General features: G+C 34.5%; 2 protein-coding genes across 3 annotated transcripts; one reads left to right on the top strand and one right to left on the bottom strand.

Annotated features, from left to right (window-relative positions):
- Positions 1-433: 433 nt before the first annotated feature.
- narfl (nuclear prelamin A recognition factor-like) lies at positions 434-10,764 on the top strand. Of its 2 annotated transcripts, none has more exons than XM_048183275.1 (11): positions 434-587; positions 1,771-1,866; positions 2,004-2,147; positions 2,241-2,370; positions 3,787-3,921; positions 4,025-4,143; positions 6,188-6,317; positions 6,405-6,477; positions 6,559-6,696; positions 8,524-8,681; positions 9,825-10,764. In XM_048183275.1, exons 1-11 carry the CDS (start codon positions 522-524, stop codon positions 10,064-10,066), a joined length of 1,431 nt encoding a protein of 476 aa, XP_048039232.1. In that variant the 5' UTR covers positions 434-521; the 3' UTR covers positions 10,067-10,764. The 2 variants fall into 2 exon arrangements, with proteins under 2 accessions (XP_048039232.1, XP_048039227.1); XM_048183270.1 differs by having other exon boundaries at positions 2,238-2,370.
- A 320-nt stretch (positions 10,765-11,084) lies between these two features.
- hagh (hydroxyacylglutathione hydrolase) lies at positions 11,085-19,809 on the bottom strand. Its single transcript, XM_048183282.1, has 9 exons — positions 19,621-19,809; positions 17,420-17,583; positions 17,276-17,340; positions 17,075-17,192; positions 16,407-16,515; positions 15,612-15,715; positions 15,389-15,490; positions 15,219-15,298; positions 11,085-11,935 (listed from the first exon to the last, which is right to left on the bottom strand). The coding sequence occupies exons 1-9, from the start codon at positions 19,688-19,690 to the stop codon at positions 11,836-11,838; spliced, it is 912 nt and encodes a 303-aa protein (XP_048039239.1). The 5' UTR covers positions 19,691-19,809; the 3' UTR covers positions 11,085-11,835.
- Positions 19,810-20,401: the final 592 nt, after the last annotated feature.

Here is a 20,401-nt window from a genome sequence, read left to right as displayed (position 1 = left end):
CGATGTGAATAGTTCACATAGCATGTCAAGTAAGTCCTCCGGCTAAAACAGCATTTTCTAAATATTCTTTTCAAGACAAAAAACAGCAGCATCTAAAAATATATTTTCCTAGTTATATTTTATGTAGCAAGTCCAAATCTGAGTTAACTAGTGAAAATACTAGTATTTTTTATTTAATGCTTTATTTTAATGTGATTGCTAATACATGCGAATAAATAAGCATAACAATTTAAGTGAAAAGTTTAATCTCTATGTTTTTAGAAAACCAATAAGATGTTTGCCTGATATGAAAATATATGCAAAAACGATGAATGAATACCCCAGTGTGACATGTGACAATATAGTTGACCTGGCTGTAGGCCTACAGTGTATTTATTTTAAGTCCCGCCCATAGCCTCGTACTGATTGCTTTGATTGGGCAGAGCCTTTTTCAGGCGGTCCTTGATTGGAGAGTTTAGAAGTCATTCACAGAGCCCTACCAACCACATCACAGAGACATCACTCGGGTAGCAGTGAAAGCAATGGCGTCGCATTTCAGCGGTGTGCTTCAGCTCACGGATCTGGATGATTTTATCACTCCGTCTCAGGTTGAATAGTTGTTTCTGTCTGTAACATTAAAAGCAGCCACATTTCTGTTAATTCAGCGCATTTGCATTATATCAGCTGAATATGTTAGGGGGGAAAAAACACCGGTCAGCTGACCACATAGATACATGATGTAACATTGTGTAGATAACTATACAGTTTCTAAAAGTGACACGTTTCTGACAAGTGTTGTTTTTGAGTCTTGTAGATACTGTAAATGCTAATGATCAAGAACATTTGCTTAGTTCCAGCTCCTGAGGTTGGGTCCACATTATTTGCACGGTCAGATACAGAAAGTGATTGTCTAAAACCTAGTGAACTATATAAAATGAATGTACAGTGGCCCGTTTTTTAGACTTCAGACACACTTAAATGTCACTGCATTGGATAAAATGTCAAACCAAGTGGTTTATTTCTAAGAAAAACAAAAATATAACGTTAAAGCTGACAAAAACACGTTTGTTGGGTATTATATTCTATTCTATTCAAAATGTATTTTTGTCATGCACTTAAAGTTACTGGCACACCAGTTAATTAAAAATCATTGCAGATTACACTTGGTTTGATATTTTGACATATATACAGTATTTGTCATCTAAAGCAATCAAAGTTATACATTTTTAACTATGACCTAACTGTCCAAAAACCTTTTGGGGCCACTTTATGTGCACTACCATTCAAAAGTTTGGGGTCTGGAAATTTTTTAAATTGTTTTTGAAACAAGTTGATTATTTGATTAATAAATACAGTTAAAAAAAATAGTAATATTGTTAATATTGTATTATTACCATTTCAAATAACAGTTTTCTTTTTGAATATATTTTAATTTATTCCTAATTTATTCATTGTCAAAGTTTAATTTTCAGCATCATTACTCCAGTCTTCAGTGTCACCTGATCCTTCAGAAATCATTTTAATATGATGATTTGATGCTCAAGAAACATTTTTTATTATTATCAGTGTTCTTTGATGAATAGAAAGTTGAAAAGAACAGCATTTATTTGAAACAAATCTTTTGTAACATTATAAATGTCTTTACTCACATGTTTGGTCAATTATATGCACCCTTGCTGATTAAGAGTGTTAATTTCATAAAAATCTTTTTGACCCTAAACATTTGAGTTATAAATAATGGATATCAGAATATAATTTCACTGATGTTAACTAATTTACCCAATTTATCAGGAATGTGTGAAGCCTGTAAAGGTGGAAAAGAAACAGGGCAGATCTGTGGCTAAAATCCAGATAGAAGATGATGGCAGTTATTTTCAGGTCCATCAGGTGAGTACAAATGATGTGGCTTTTATTTTAAGTCAGTATTGTGGAGTTGTGTCTTGTTTCATTTGATAGCAAAAACCAAAGTATGTTTTTGATTTGTCACCTTTGATAGATATGTTGAATATATGCTTGTTACCTAGGATGGTCAAAAGCAAAAGCTGGAGAAAGCGAAGATTACTTTGAACGACTGTCTTGCTTGCAGTGGCTGCATCACTTCTGCGGAAAGTGTCCTTATCACCCAACAGAGTCATGAGGAACTGTACCGTGTGCTACGTCATAATAAGGTGTTCAGGACATTACACTCATTCAACTGCATTTAACTTTTTGCTCCAAGTGAATAGTTCACCTAAAAACATGTTTGTGTCTCTCAACAGCAGGTTAGCAGTAGCGAGCAGAAGGTGGTGGTGGTGTCTGTGTCGCCTCAGTCAAGAGCCTCTCTAGCAGCACGTTACGGTCTCAACAGCAGTGAAGTGGCCCGCAGACTAACCAGCTTCCTGAAAAATTTAGGTGAGTTGGAGGCCACAATTCATCTGACCAGTCAAACACATTCTCCTATGCAAGCTTATTTACACCACAAAAGAAAAAAAGGAACTTTTTTCTCACAATTCTGTGAGAAACCTTTGATAGATATTTTTTTTTCCTTCTTATAATTCTAAGAATTGTAAAATATAAAGTCAGAATGGTGAGACAAAATTCACAATTACCTTTTTTATTTTGTGGCTGAAAAAAAAATCGCAAGATCAGAATTCTGAGAAACAGTCTAAATTACAAGATGTAAACTCATAATTCTGAGAAAAAAGGTTAGAATTATGAGATGGAAACTCAGAATTACAAGAAAAAAGTCTGAATTATGATATTTAAACTCAGAATTAGGAGAAAAACGTTAGAATTAAGTGATGGAAACTCAGAATCACCAGGAAAAAAGTCAGAATTACAGGAAAAAGTCAGAATTATGAGATGGAAACTCAGAATTACAAGAAAAAAGTAAGAATTATGAGATGGAAACTCAGAATTACAAGAAAAAAAGTCAGAATTATGAGATGGAAACTCAGAATTACAAGAAAAAAAGGCAGAATTATGAGATGGAAACTCAGAATTACAAGAAAAAAAGGCAGAATTATGAGATGGAAACTCAGAATTACAAGAAAAAAGTAAGAATTATGAGATGGAAACTCAGAATTACAAGAAAAAAAGTAAGAATTGTGAGATGGAAACTCAGATTTACAAGAAAAAAGGCAGAATTGTGAGATGGAAACTCAGATTTACAAGAAAAAAGGCAGAATTGTGAGATGGAAACTCAGAATTACAAGAAAAAAGGCAGAATTATGAGATGGAAACTCAGAATTACAAGAAAAAAGTAATTAGGAGGGGAAAAAGTCTGAATTACAAAATGTAAACTCAGAATTACAGGGAAAAAAATCAGAATTATGAGATGGAAACTCAGAATTACAGGGAAAAAAATCAGAATTATGAGATGGAAACTCAGAATTAGGAGGAAAATAGTCTGAATTATGAGATGGAAACTCAGAATTACAAGAAAAAAAAGGCAGAATTATGAGATGGAAACTCAGAATTACAAGAAAAAAAAGGCAGAATTATGAGATGGAAACTCAGAATTACAAGAAAAAAAAGGCAGAATTATGAGATGGAAACAATTACAAGAAAAAAGTCAGGATTACGCGATGTAAACTCAGAATTCTGAGAAAAAGGTCAGAATTGTGAAATATAAAATCAGAATGAGGAAAAAAGTTGAAATTACGCGAAACTCAGAATTAGGACTTTATACCTTACAATTGCGAGCTATTGTGAGAAGAAAAGTCCAAGTTGTGAGAAAAAAGTCTGAATTGTGACAAATTGTGGAAATGGGCTTCCATATGCTCCTCTGTGTACTGCGATAATGGAAATGCCATATTGATCTTTCAGGTGTCCATCACGTGTTTGACACCAGCTTCAGTCGCTCTTTCAGCCTGTTAGAAAGCCAGAGGGAGTTTCTGGAGCGATTCAGTCGCAAGGAAGTGGACAAGAAGGCCCTACCAATGCTGGCGTCTGCCTGTCCAGGTAGTCTTTTCTCAATCTGTTCTTTACAGTATTTTCTGACATATTCATGGTAGTGTGTTTTATTATGGGTCCAACATGGATTTATTCCCTGTATTTCATTCAGGGTGGATTTGCTATGCTGAGAAGACTCATGGTGAATTCATCATCCCGTACATCAGCACAACGCGATCGCCCCAGCAGATAATGGGTTCTCTAGTCAAGGGCTATTTTGCCTCTCAGAAGGTACTAAACAATGAACTTCTGTTCAGAGAGGGAGGAACTGCCCACAATGCTTTGTGCCAAATACAAAGTCCCACATTAAAAACCTTTTTTTGAAGTATTTTTGGACCTTGATTTAAATGTTGAGGGTCACATTAGACATAAAAGTTATTGCATTATGCCTGTATACAGGGAGTGCAGAATTATTAGGCAAGTTGATTTTCTGATCATATTTTTTTCCCAAGCACATTTTACCAATTCCAATCCACATCAATCTTAATAACTACTATTAATATTGTTTTTAATCATTTATAAGTGATATATAATTGTTCATGAAGGCTGGAAATGAAAAATGCCTTATATTCAGGTGTGCAGAATTATTAGGCAAGTTTTCTTTTACAGGCAAAATGAGCCAAAAAAGAGATTTAACTCAGACTGAAAAGTCAAAAATTATTAAATACTCATGAGAAGGACGCAATACTAATGCAATACTAGAAATTGCAAAGTTAAAGCATGACCAAGGGACAGCAAAATGCTCATTGGGTCAGCGGGGTCAGACAAAAACAGGTGGAAAAGAAAAGACACATGTTAACTGCAAAATAATTAAGAATTAAGGTGAAGAATTAAGTGTGAAACCATCAGGAACCCTTTAGTCTCCAGCGCCACCATTTTCCAGAGCTGCAACCTACCTGGAGTCTCCAGAAGTGCAAGGTGTTAGGATCTCAGAGACTTAGGTTAGCTAAAGAATCCTAAAAAATGACCTGCACTTGATAAGAATCACAAGCTGAAGTGTTATAAAATACATGAAGACTGGGTTTTAATAGGGCTTATAGACAGACAGCTTGAGAATGACTCCTGATGGACCAGCACCACATCCTCTTGTACCACTGTTTGAAGAATTTATCCAGAATCTGGCAGTAAGGTGTTTGAGTTCACTTTTAGTCCATCTCTTATCCTGAAATGTCTGTCTTGCAGAGATGGACTAAAAATGATCTTCCAAAACTTACTGCCAGATTCTGGAAGATAAATTCTTCAAACAGTGGTACAAGAGGATGTGGTGCTGGTCCTTCAGGAGTCACTCTCAAGCTGTCTGTTTATAAGGCCTATAAAAACCCAGTCTTCATGTATTTTATAACACTTCAGCTTGTGATTCTTATCAAGTGCGGGTCATTTTTTAGGATTCTTTAGCTAACCTAAGTCTCTGAGATCCTGAGACCTTGCACTTCTGGAGACTCCAGGTAGGTTGCAGTTCTGGAAAATGGTGGCGCTGGAGACTAAAGGGTTCCTGATGGTTTCACACATAATTCTTAATTATTTTGCAGTTAACATGTGTCTTTTCTTTTCCACCTGTTTTTGTCTGACCCCGCTGACCCAATGAGCATTTTGCTGTCCCTTGGTCATGCTTTAACTTTGCAATTTCTAGTATTGCATTAGTATTGCGTCCTTCTCATGAGTATTTAATAATTTTTGACTTTTCAGTCTGAGTTAAATCTCTTTTTTGGCTCATTTTGCCTGTAAAAGAAAACTTGCCTAATAATTCTGCACACCTGAATATAAGGCATTTTTCATTTCCAGCCTTCATGAACAATTATATATCACTTATAAATGATTAAAAACAATATTAATAGTAGTTATTAAGATTGATGTGGATTGGAATTGGTAAAATGTGCTTGGGAAAAAAATATGATCAGAAAATCAACTTGCCTAATAATTCTGCACTCCCTGTAATTTATAACTTCAAATTGTTTCATTGTAGCTTAACTATGTTGCAAAAAGCACTTAAACTGATTATAAACTGCTTTGGTCTCTGCCATGCTGCACATGTAAAGCCTTTTGTTTGGCAGCTTTCACAAGAGTCAGTACCACAGAAAAGGCTAATCTACTGAACACACACTACTATTGAACACACACCTTTATTTGCATTGAATATTAGCATTAGAAAACAAAGTAAATACAATGACAGGCATCCTGTAAATATTTTGCAGTTACGTTAACAGTGAGTCTCACTTAATTTAATTTACAAATCAAGGTTAAAATGCATTTTGTTCTCCATCTTATGCTTTGACAGGGTATTTCACCACAGAAGATCTATCATGTGACCGTGATGCCCTGCTATGATAAGAAACTAGAGGCTTCCAGACCAGACTTCTACCTCAGTGAGCACGAGACCAGAGAGGTGGACTGTGTTATCACTTCAGGTGAGTGAATCTAACAACATTAAAACATGAACCGATGGCTACAAGAACGAGGCTCAGTCCCTCATCTTGTGAGTGTTTGGTTCACAGGAGAAGTTCTGAAGATGTTGGAAGAGGAGAATGTGTCCTTGAGAGATGTGGAGTTGGCCCCTTTAGACAACATGTGAGTTCTTCATGTTTGCTAGTCAAACCAATAGTATTAATACTTAATAGAAATTGTGTCATACATGAATGTGTGTTTTAGGTTCAGTAACGTCTGTGGGGAGGAGCTGCTGACTCACGCAGGAAGTGGATCTGGTGGATACCTTCATCACATCTACAAACATGCTGCCAAACAGCTGTTTGGGGTTGAAGTAGATGAACTCACATACAAGACAATGAAGTATGTCTGAATACAGCAATTCTGTTACAAAGATCCCAGAACTGGGTTATTTGTACACTAATATTCAAAAGGTTGGGGGTCAGTCTTTTTTATATATATAAAAAAAGAAATTTAATACATTTATTAATCAAGGATGCATTCAATTTGATCAAAAGTGACAAAAGTGTTATAAAAGATTTAAATATAGAATAAATGTTGTTCTTTTAAACTCTATAAATCTCTTTAAAAATGTATCAGTTTCTACAAAAATCGCGAGCAATTAAAGGGGACGCAGCCTGAATCAGCGCATTTCTAATGATGCCCCAAAATAGGCAGTTAAAAAAATGAATTAAAAAAAATCTATGGGGTATTTTGAGCTGAAACTTCACAGACACATTCAGGGGACACCTTAGACTTATATTACATCTTGTAAAAAAACGTTCGATGGCACCTTTAAATTGTGAAGATCTTGAGTTTTCACTCAGTGGTGTGTCTGTGGTGGTCTGACAAATTTCAGTGTTTCACCATGAAACAGGAAGTTGTTGTAACTCGGGCATACAATGTCCGATCTGCCCCAAACTTCAAATATTTTATTAGAATCCTGACCTGAAGACATCTACATGCCAATATTCAGTTACAGTCATAGCGCCACCTGTGGGTAACAGGAATTGACTTGTTTAACACTGTGATTGACTCCACATAGAGATTCAAACAGAACCACATCATATGTTGTCAGTCTAATCTTAAGACCTCAGTGATGTTAAATTGCAAAGATCTTGGGTTTTCGTTGAAGGGCGTGTCCGTGGCGTGATGTTTCACCATAAAAGAGGAAGCTGTTGTAACTAAGGCATACAGTGTCCGATGTGCCCCAAACTTCACATGTGTGATAAGAGTCCTGGCCTGAAGACATCTACGTGACAATATTCAGTTACAGTCATAGCGCCACCTGCTGGCAACAGAAAATGGCATGCTTTACACTCTAATTCACTACCAGAAACACATTTCAATGTGCCACGAAGTACCAAATATATTAGAAACACATTAAATCATGCAACACTTGGCTGAGTGCTAATGTATGCGATTAATGCCACGAAACAAAAAGTTGTTGTAACTCGGGCATACAATGTCCGATCTGCTCCAAACTTCACATGTTTGATAACAGTCCTGGCCTGAAGACATCTACATGGCAATATTCAGTTACAGTCAAAGCGCCACCTGTTGGTAGCAGGAAGTCTGGCACTTTGAAATGACTTTGCCATAATTCTCCTGTATTTACTCGCTTACATGCATGTCGCCCACTGTTCACTGTTTTCCTAAGGCCAACGGGGGCGGTGAGCCCGGGTGCGAGGGCCCTTTCATCGCTGCTTGCAGCTTTAATTATTAGAAAGAAATTACCTAGTCATTTCCAGTTTACTAATTTCTAAATCAGTACTACTAAATTAGTTAGAAGTAATATCTAGCTAAGACATTGTGTATAAAATAATTTTTAAAAATAACTATTTAAAACAATTTTATGAATGGAAATTGGTCAGAAATTGTAGCAACCATGTAATACCATGGTATTATTTAAAGTACACTGGAGCACAATGTAAATATGAATATGATAATAATATGATAATCATGAAGTTCCTTGGTATCAATGTTCCTTGGTGTTAACAAGATACCCTGATACCTTTTCCATGGAACTACCACAGAACTGTTTTAAGGAATAATATATGTTGCTTGTCACATTTTATTTATTTAAAAGTACCATGGTGCTACCATGGCAAGTTCTGATAGTACCATGGTAGCACCTCAGTACTTTTTTCGTAAGGTACATTTCATTTGTCTCTTATTTTTTTCAAACAGAAACAAGGACTTCCAGGAAGTCACTCTAGAGAAGGATGGTCAAGTTCTGCTGCGGTTTGCTGCCGTCTATGGCTTCAGGAACATTCAGAACCTGGTACAGAAGCTGAAACGAGGAAAATCACCTTACCACTTTGTAGAAGTAATGGCATGTCCGTCAGGTAGGAAATTACATCTCTAGTCCTTGAAAACCATCTTTTTGTATCATTCATAAACAACGCATGTCGTATGACCTCTACTGGGAAAAACATTGCAGTTAGCATCACTGAAGGAAAATTTTCCTTTTAATAGTTATATTTTGTAATATTTTTATAATTATATTTTTTAAGGAGGCCATATTACGCCATTTAAAAAAAAAAAAAAAAAAGTTTTTTGGGTTTACTAGAATAGTTTTTCATGCTTGAATGTTCAAAAAACATGCTATTTTCACATATTTTACACTGTTGCAGCACCTCTGTCAGTAATGCTCTGCTTAACTTCCACACTAAGATGCATCGTTGAACAAATCAACTGGCTAGTCACAACTGTTTCCCGAAACCGTATTGTCACAAATTTATCATTCAGGTGGTGGAGTAATAATTTATTTTAATAAATCAGTTTGAGATCGAATTAATGCTAGATTTTTTCCTATAAATTGCAGACATGACTTCTGATGACTACTACTCGTTTTACCAAATCGTTGAACAATGCTGATAACGAGGGAACTTGCAATCACAGTTGGCTAACAATGCTTTCCGTAAACGCTCCTCTGTTTAGTTCCTGTCTCTAGAAGCCCCTCCTTCTTAAAAGCACAATGTGCTCTGATTGGTCGACTGGATCGGTGTGTTGTGATTGGTCAACCGCATTGAGCATGTTTCAGAAATGTCACAGCCGTTTCAACACACTTCTTGCACAACTCAAACAGACCCCGCCCAATTATTTTGCATATTCCCTTGGGCGGGATTTATTTAAATGAGGGATATTGTGATGTGTTCGTTCCCAGAAGAAAACCCAAGAACTACAATCAAGGCGTTTCAGGGATTTCAGAAACTTGCGTAATGATATAGAGAATAACTCCCTTTGGAATGACATTTTTCATGCTCAATAACTAAAGAAAGATGAAAATGAAAAAAAAAGTATAATAGGTCGTCTTTTATATTTTTTATAGTTAATTTAATGCTGTATTTTGACGCCATAGAGTGTAATTCTTTGGGCCTCAAGACCATGTCGTTGATATAATCTTCTGATACTGTTCTCTTGAATAATATCCATTCTAAACTTGCATAAGCCAAGTCTGCTATAATACATTTAATTGAATCCTACAGGATGTCTTAACGGCGGCGGTCAGCTCAAGCCTTCATCGGATCAATCCAACAAAGAGTTGCTGCAGCAGGTGGAGGAGCTTTACCGCGGTGAACGTACCTCAGTGCCAGAGGAGGACTCGCGAGTGGCTGAACTCTATCAGGGCTGGTTAGAGAGCGTGGGAGAGGAGAAAGCCCGACAGTTACTGCACACGCAGTACCACGCCGTAGAAAAAAACACCAGTGGCCTCAGTATAAAGTGGTGAGGAGCTGCTAAGACTCTGATGAACCAAATATATTGTTATATTTCTTCCTTTATGTGTGTGTTAAGTGAATATTTAAAGTACATTTGAAACTACATCAGATAAACAGACATCTGCTGAAGAACGTTGACTTCAGATTACATATCAAACTGACCTTTATATACTTTATAGCCATGAGCCTTTTTTCTGTTCATGAATGTTGCCTTGGATTATTTTGGTAAGACTTTACAATAAGGTTCATTAGTCAACATTAGTTAACTACATTAGATAACATGAACTGCACTTCTGCAGAATTTATTAATCTTTGTTAATGTTTCAACATTTACTAATACTTAATTAATATCAAGAGTTCACTGTGAACTAAAATTAAACAATATTAACAAATGTATTCCTCATGGTTAGTTCATGTTAATACATTAATTAATGAACCTTATTGTAAATTAATGAACCTTATTGAAATATTGTTCCCAATATTTCTTTCATTTTATTATTTCATTTATAGTTTGTTTCTTTGAAAATGTTTCTGTAAATTCATTGTTACTATGTAGTCTGCACTGAAAACAATACTTTGTCGTTTTTGAGAATACATTTTGATTTGTGATAATAAAAATATGATCACATGTTGCCATGTATATAATCGTTCCATTAATGTAATTATATTTATTGAGGAAATAAACTATTCATATATTTTACTCAATAAATTTTTTGTGTGCATTTGTGATTCAATTTTATTTATTTTTAAAGCAACAACAAATACCTTTGTATTAAATTATTCCTGCACAGAACATTTTCATTTGTTTAACATGGTATTTAAAATGGTATTATGAACCTTGAATTATGGTATACATTTATTTAAATGTTATACCATGATAAAGTTGAATCAGGACTGTTAGACTTTTGGTGTTATAAGAACAAAAAGAACATAATTAGTATTTTATAATTAGTAGTTAATATTGTTTCATACAAAGCGGGTAATAAAACTGCAATGTGTAGCTGCATTTCTAGAAAAAAAACAGGTGCGTACATTTATATTAAGACTTTATTCAGTTTGAACACTATGATCATAATTACATTTTCTCATAGTTACTTTTGATAACTAGTGCAAGATTGATAAACAATAACTGGATGAGCTAAACCAAGACGAAAAGCTGAAACCAGTATGCAGTGTTGAATATTTTCTACATTCAAAAATCATTCAATAACATCAAAATAAACGCAATTAAATCAAATGCAGTTTTCTTAGGACATTAAAACACACCAAATAAAATTTTGCTGGAACACCTCGCTTTGTTAAGATTGCCATAACATCTTAAAAATAAGTCTTTTTGATTTACAAAATAAAACATTGCACATTAAGACGAAACATTTTGAAATAAAACTATAATTTAACCACACAACATTAGTTCAGACATGGCCTGGATCTTCCCAAAAATAAAACTTACGCAAGCTTACGTAAATAAAATTTGGCCTACAACACAGACTTAGTACATCTGTATTTTCTTTAAATGCAAATCAACGACATGTATTCTTTCAATGATGAAAACATTCGAAATAACATCTGTTTTTGATCTATTGCTTGTAACAATGATTTAAATACATTGTTTTACAGGTTAACAATCCTGTGTATTGCTCATTGAAGACGATACACTGCCCAAAATTGTGCTTTTGCTATAAACGAAGCGTATGTAAATACCATCAGTCCTGCTATTAGAGAAACGATGAGCGGAGATAAGCGTAGTGGTGATGGCCATCGCGAAAACAAGCTCAAAAGATCAGTTCTTCGGGACTCTAAAGCTGTCCTTCTCCTTACGGATACTTCTCATGGCTTCAATCGGGTCACTGGTCCCAGCATGCTCCTGTACGGACTTCTCTCTGTAGTGCAAACACATGAGGAAATTAGTAAAATTAGTAACATTTTTTTACAATAAGGTCTCATTTGTTAACATTAGTTAATGCTTTAACTAACAATGAGAAATATATTTTTAAAGCATTTTTTTTAACCTTTGTTGATGTTAGCTAAGAAAATGTGAATGTTAATTTTCGTTCACAGAGCATTAACTAATGTTACAACTTTTGACCTTAAAAATGTATTAGTAAATGCCAAGATTAACCTTAACAAATGCTGTAGAATTTTTGATCGTTACCTCATGTTAACTAGCATAACTTATTGTAAAGTGTTACCAAAAAGTCACAATTATGGTCTTTATTGTTTTTAAAAGGTGCAGTGTGTAAATTTTAGGAGGATCTGTTGACAGAAATGCAATATAATATACATAACTATGTTTTCAGTGGCGTATAAAGACCTTACATAATGAAACGTCATGTTTTTATTACCTTAGAATGAGAATGAATATATATATATATATATATATATATATATATATATATATATATATATATATATATATATATATATATTTCCCAATTTTTTTTTTTTTGTCTTTGTCTTTTAAAGGGACAGTTCAAACAAAAATATTTCCCATATGCATATGACCTGCTTTCTTCAGATAAATACAAACGAAGGTCAATATCAATCTCTGTGAGTCCATATAATGGCATTGGCCGCTCGTTTGATGCTTGTGACAGTACTCCATACAACACCATTGGATCAATCATTGTCTACTGAAGCACAAAGATAGGTATGTGTAAGAACACATACCTGAACACAGCAACACTAATCAGTGTTGCTGAAAGTAGCTAAAACTGGTCACTAAATGCCGCTAGATGACATCATACCGGCGCGTCCACTGAGCTATATTAATATAAATATAGATTAGTGGGCGAGTCACAGAATCTAGATAAGGTTTGTCCAAGAAATTGCTAAATTTGGCACTAGGATTTTGAAAAAAAGTCTCAAAAGGGGCAGGGAATTCGCTAAATCTAGCGACAAAAAAAAAAAAAAAAAAAAAAATCACTAAATTGGCTGCACTGATACTAATATTATTCACTCTTTTAACTATAAATCATTAGCTATGTTTCCATTCACCTATTTTTGTGTACATTTTGGGACACTGTATCTAAAGGTGCCGTAGAACATATTTTCAAAAGATGTAATATAGGTGTCCCCTGAATGTGTCTGAAGTTTCAGCTCAAAATAACCCATAGATTTTTTTTAATTCATTTTTTTTTAACTGCCCATTTTGGGGCATCATTAACTATGCACCGATTCAGGCTGCGGCCCCTTTAAATCTCTCGCTCCCCCACCCCCGGAGCTTGCGCTTGCCTTGAACAGCATAAACAAAGTTCACACAGCTAATACAACCCTCAAAATGGATCTTTACAAAGTGTTCGTCATGCAGCATGTCTAATCGCGTAAGTATGGTATTTATTTGAATGTTTACATTTGATTCTGAATGAGTTTGATAGTGCTCCGTGGCTAACGGCTAATGCTACACTGTTGGAGAGATTTATAAAGAATGAAGTTGTGTCTGTGAATTATACAGACTGCAAGTGTTTAAAAATGAAAATAGCGACCGTGAATACAGTAATAAACGATGGTAACTTTAACCACATTTAACAGTACATTAGCAACATGCTAACGAAACATTTAGATAGACAATTTACAAATATCACTAAAAATATCATGTAATCATGGATCATGTCAGTTATTATCACTCCATCTGCCATTTTTCGCTATTGTTCTTGCTTGCTTACCTAGTCTGATGATTCAGCTGTGCACAGATCCAGACGTTAATACTGCCTGCCCTTGTCTAATGCCTTGAACATGGGCTGGCATATGCAAATATTGTGGGCGTACATATTAATGATCCGACTGTTACGTAACAGTCGGTGTTATGTTGAGATTCACCTGTTCTTCGGAGGTCTTTTAAACAAATGCGATTTATATAAGAAGGAGGAAACAATGGTGTTTGAGACTCACTGTATGTCATTTCCATGTACTGAACTCTTGTTATTCAACTATGCCAATATAAATTCAATTTTCAATTCTAGGGCACCTTTAAAATAAAACAAAAAAAGCTGAACGGAAACATCAAGATGTGCATAAATTCTAAAAATGCACATAAAAATTAAGAAAAAAATAATTAAGAAAACATGCACAAAAAGTACTATGGAAACGCATTTACTGAATAAATCCCTCGATGCGCAACAAAGAACGCACGTGACTTTGCCTCAACAGTTTCTGTGATTGGATAACTGGACTAATCAACGGATCAGTTTCATCGCACAGCAACTCAGATGTTGGTTTGATCGTTCTGAAACACCTGAGCTAAAGTCTGTCATCAGAATGATTTGGTTTAATTCCCTCCCAGAAGTGTCTCACATGATTGCATTCACAAACACCAGCATCCGAACACAAGATAACACGCGTTTATTGCTTTTCATTTGCACGCTCTGAGACAAGTAATTTATGATGAAGAAAAAGAAGAAGAAAAAAAAAGAAAAAAAAAGCTTCTTCCCTGAATGCAGCAAATTTCATTTTTTATTACAGATATTTTGTGCAAATTTCCCAGGAAGTGACGATTTTGCTCTCTTGAACACATGGGATGGAAATGCTGCTTTATTCTCAAATGTTTCATGCGATATTCCAATTTTGCACACAAGTTAAATTCGCAATTTTGAATGGAAACAGCTAGTGTGATGTGAAGCTCCCATGAGAAGTAAAGCAGAAGCACAAAGAATCGCCACTTCTCACGTGAAGTTCACAACACACACTTCACAACGTCCCTCTCGCGAACACTCGTATGACAGCAGACCGGAAGTGATGTTTTATAGTTAAAAGAGTTTATTAGTATTTCTCTTACACACACTTATCTTTTTGCTTCAGAAGATATGGATTACTGTCACAATCACTGGTTTTCAAGCATGGTTTACAATAAGGTTTTCAAATGAAACCTTACTGTAAAATGTTACCAAAAAATAAAAATCAATATTTATTTTAAAATAAATGCCTTTATTGTTTTTTAAGCATTTTAATATAGATTTTAAAATGTTTTATTATTCTATATTTTTTCATAAAAAATATTATATAACTTATTTTATGTGTTTCGTTTTAGTCCCATAATGTTTTTTACCAAGTTCAAACCCATGCTAAAATTTTATCAGCAATATTCCATGTCAAGATCATGTGAAATGCACAAACAAGTAAAGTGCAAGACAGTCTATCTGATGTATATTTGGGAATGATTTCACATACCTCACTCTCATGAAGGGGTTAAATGTGAACTCATCAGCCACCGTAGAAGGAATGGTTGGCTCTCCGTTATCGTATTTTTCCTAATCAATGTAAGACAAGGTTATTCAAACACTTGCACAATGACAGCATATGCAGCTTAAGTAAATGTATGTTAAAGAAGAGTTAAACACCTTAGCCCAAGCTAACTTTGTCCGGACGGCCTCGTTTTTTGGCTCAACATGCCGTGCAAATTTCAGATTATTTATAGTGTACTCGTGCCCACAGTACACACGCTGAAACCAAAGGAAACTGTGAGTTTAGAACATGCAACTTTATATTACCTAAAATAACTGTTTTTACAGTAAGAGTTTAGCACAAAGACAGAGATTTGAGTTTAGATGGGGGAATTGGTACCGTCTCTGGAGGAAGACGGCCTAAAACCTCGATCAAGGCTTTGTACATCTCATCAGCGGTACCTTCAAAAAACTTCCCACAGCCGGCCACGAACAGAGTGTCGCCTATTCATAATGTGAACATAGCAAGAAAAACCTGTTTGTTAATACAGTTTATACAGTAATACAAAGTTTCCATATGTCAGACTGTCACAATAGTTTTTGTAGTCTCTGTTCATAAAGGTGGAACTTTTTTTAATTGAGCAAATTAAATCTGTAAAGTCATTAAATAGCTAAAGGATTATCGTTTACTTAGTGTACACTACCGTTCAAAAGTTTAGGGTCGGTACGATTTTTGTCATTTTTAAAGAAATTATTATTTTTATCCATCATGGATACATTAATTTGATAGAAAGTGATGGTAAAGACATTTTCGAATGTATAAAAAGAATAAATGCTGATCTTTTAAACTTTCTATTCATCAAAGAACAACATTATTGAATGTCAATTTTTCACATTGATAATAATAATAAATGTTTCTTGAGCATCAAATCATCATATCAGAATGATTTCTGAAGGATCATGTGACACTGAAGACTGGAGTAATGATGCTGAAAATTCAGCTTTGATCACAGGAATAAATTATAGTTTAAAATATATTAAAAGTTATTTTAAATTGTATTAATATTTCACTATATTACTGTAATTGATCAAATAAATGCAGAAATGTTGAGCTAAAGAAACTTCTTTTAAAAACATTTCTAAAATTTACTAAAACCCAAACTTTTGAACGGTAGTGTATGAAAATATGTCTTACCCGTAAACACAGCTGGTGGTTCAGTGCTGTTTTCTTTTGTTACAAAATAGCAGATGTGGCCGGTGGTGTGACACGGCGTAAACAAACACTTTACATTCAGAGAGCCCACCTGGAATGATCAAACAATCTCAAATGTGTCCAGCGGTATACAGCGGATGCTTCTGATTGGCTAAGCTGCATCCAAAGCCAATTTGTGCACATGTGTTTGTACACTACCATTGAAAAGTTTGGGGTTGGTAAGATTTTTTTAATTGGTTTTGAAAGAAGTCAATTTATGCTCACTAAGGCTGCATTTATATGATCAAAAAATACAGTAAAAACTGTAAAAATGTGAAATATTATTCCAATTTAAAATAACTGTTTTCTATTTGAATATATTTTAAAGTGTAATTTATTCCTGTGATCAAAGCTGAATTTTCAGCATATATTACTCCAGTCTTCAGTGTCACATGATCCTTCAGAAATCATTTTCTTGATGATCAAGAAATATTTATTATTATTATCAATGTTGAAAACAGTTGTTTTTGTGGAAACCTTTTTTACATGATTCTTTTTATGGTTATTCTTTGCTGAATAACCCTAATAATTTCTGTATATAAAAAAAAAAAAAATCTTACTGACCCCAAACGTTTGAACAGTAGTATTTATATTATATAAACCAGACTTACTTTGAAAGTGTTGTAGTGTGTGACTTTCTGAGTTAAAGCTCCCACTCGGTCATCTCCGCCGTACACCGTCAGTCCCGGCATGAGCTTCACCAGCTTCTCATTACCTCCAGCATGATCCCTGGAAGTTATGAATCATCAGCTCTAATTCCCATATTAGTAGATAACACAGAATGACTGTACTTTTTCCCAGGTCTGACTTACCAGTGATGATGAGTGGTCAGGACAGTCTTGAGCTTCACGCCATGCTTTTTGACCGCATCTACAACCTGAGACAGATGACAGTTATGAAGCCATGGGACGCACAATGCGATGTGTAATATAATATGCGCAGTGAAATATTCTTACTTTCTGGGGCTCTACTGGATCCACTATGGCTGCTTCCTTCGTGTCTTCATCAATGAGGAGGTACATGTAGTTGTCGGTGAGAGCAGGAAGCAGTTCGACCTTCATGTCTGACTGTTCCACCAGAGATGACTTCCTAAGAGCGGAGTGAAACCAGGCTGTAGGAACTTCAAAACAGAGATTCGGGATCAGGAAACGTTCTAGCTTGAACAACATGTTTTCATAATTTCAAAACATGATGAAAAATGTCCTATGGTTAACATAGTCACTGCAATTTTAGTTACTGTACAATACATTTTACATATTTTCTAGCTGATAAAAGCTGGTTATTTGTGGTCATAAGCTGGTAGTTGACATTGTCTAAGCTCTTGAGGAACTGGTTAGACTCTTTGTGTAATTGTGCTTCACCGGTGTGACTACTATGGACTGGTATGACCTGATTTTCCCAATGTTTAAATTAGTCAATTAATCAAAATGGCAAAAAAAAAAAAGCTTCTCAGTTTAAAGGAGATCCTACATTCATATGTGACCCTGGACCACAAAACCAGTCATCACGGGTATATTTGTAGCAATATCCAACAATACATTGTATGGGTAAAATGATCGATTTTTCTTTTATACCAAAAATCATTAGGATATTAAGTAAAGATCATGTTCCAGGAAGATATTTTGTAAATGTCCTACCGTAAATATATCAAAAATGTATTTTTGTGAGTGGATATGCATAAGGACTTTAAAGGCGATTTTCTCAATATTTGGATCTTTTTGCACCCTCAGATTCCAGATTTTCAAATAGTTTTATCTCAGCCAAATATCCCAACAAACCATACATCAATGGAAAGATTATTTATTCAGCTTTCAGATGATGCATAAATCTCAAATAAAAAAAAAAATTGACCCTTATGACTGGTTTTGTGTAGGGCTGTCAAACGATTAATCACGAGTAATCGTATACAAAATAAAAGTTTGAGTTTGCATAATATATGTGTGAGTACTGTGTGTAATTAATATGCATATATAAATACACACAAATTAATGTATATATTTAAGAGAAATATGTTATTTATGTACAAAATATTTTTATTTATATATTATAAATTATATAAAAATATAAATAAATACATATACTTGTAAATATTTCTCAAATATATACATGAATGTATTTGTATTTATATATACATAATAATTACACACAGTACACCCACATATATTAGGCAAACTCAAACTTTTATTTTGTATACGATTAATCGCGATTAATCATTTGACAGCCCTAGTTTTGTGGTCCAGGGTCACATATATTATGTTTATACCATTATTATGATAACAATTACTATTAGTAATTTATTCCTGTGATCAAAGCTGAATTTTCAGCATCATTACTCCAGTCTTCAGTGTCACATGATCCTTCAGAAATCATTCTAATATGATGAATTGGTGATCAAGAAACATTTATTATTATTATCAATGTTGAAAACTGTTTAGGATTTTTGTGAAAACCGTGATACCGTGATTTTTGATGTATACAAAAGGTCAAAAGAACAGCATTTATCTGAAATAGAAATATTTTCTAAAATTATAAATGTCTTACTGTCATTTTTAATCAATTTAATGAGTCCAAGCTGAATGAAACTTAACGTCTTTCAAAAAAAATGTATTTGAGATCTTACCATTATAAAAACTTGGGATCAAATCAACACTTGGTGTTCATCTATAATGTATTATCTATAATTTATGGAAAAAGCATATCTATTATGCTCAAATTGAGCAATATTTTGATGCTGTCTAGTCAATCCCTCCATATTACATTTAATGCAATACTGTAAAAAATAAATAAATAAAATACTGTATGGCAAATACACATCTCTTAAATGGTTTTACAACTTTTAAAAGAACAGAAAGCACGAAGTGTTTACAATCACGTCACTCCAAACGCACGACATATACAGTGTTGCATACACATATAATATGATGACTTTAATCATGTTTGCATTATGTATACACACCACACGTCATGCTCACACACACATACGTCAACAGCTAAGATGATGTAACTCTACTCTGTCTGTATAGGGATCAGTTCTTTTACTAGATCAAAACACTGACTGCAAATACACCAAAGGTCCTGTGACAGCACTGACACACGGATGCGTCGCTAAACAAGACATTGCGATCATGCGCGAGTCAAGATCCTCGGGTAAACATACCGAATTTGTGCGAGACCGCTCCGAGAACACCGAGAGTGCAGGCACTCGCCGCCAGCGTCCTGAACCACATATCAGGACTTCAGCTGTCTGCTGTTACAGTCAGCACAGGGAGGAAGTAGAAAGTCTGGTTTAAAGTGCAAATCAGCCCACTTTTTAACTTTGACCCCTCGTCTAACCAATCGAGTACGAGGGAGTGTCGCGCGCTCAGCAACTCACGCTGTATTGAGGTTATTTACGAATCCTACTATAGTGAAGGCGTGGCTAATTATTCAAAACTCACGCCACATGACCTAATCAATATTCATGAACGAGCCTTTTTAAAACATATGAATATAAGATTAAAGACTTTACTATAAAATTCTTCATAATTACTATCCATGTAACTTTTTTCTTTCCAAATTTAAGTTGGACATTTCTTCACAATGCACAGTCTGTAATTCTAATCTTGAAACAATACCACATTTATTTTTTTGAATGTGATTGTGCAAATGATTTTTGGAAAGAAGTAGACTGGCTTATTTTTTCTGCTTATAGCAAACTTTTTATTTTTGAAATAATTAATGTTCTGTTTTTGATGCGGAAAACAGGGTCAAAGGAGATGGACAATGTGTTAAAATTGCTAACTATCTGTGGCCTATTTCATCTTCATAAATGTAAAGTTACTTACTGTAAGCCCAACATTACGCTTTTTTGTATTGATCTAAAACTATTTTATGACTCTCTTTGTTCATCGCTCAACAAGAAAGCTGCTAAAACTGCACTACTGCTAAAAAAAATATGA

Source organism: Megalobrama amblycephala, linkage group LG1 (assembly GCF_018812025.1).
Source record: "Megalobrama amblycephala isolate DHTTF-2021 linkage group LG1, ASM1881202v1, whole genome shotgun sequence".
In the NCBI taxonomy this organism is placed as follows: domain Eukaryota; kingdom Metazoa; phylum Chordata; class Actinopteri; order Cypriniformes; family Xenocyprididae; genus Megalobrama; species Megalobrama amblycephala.
The sequence above is the reverse complement of the archived record's forward strand: the minus strand, read 5'-3'. Positions and strand labels throughout refer to the sequence as shown.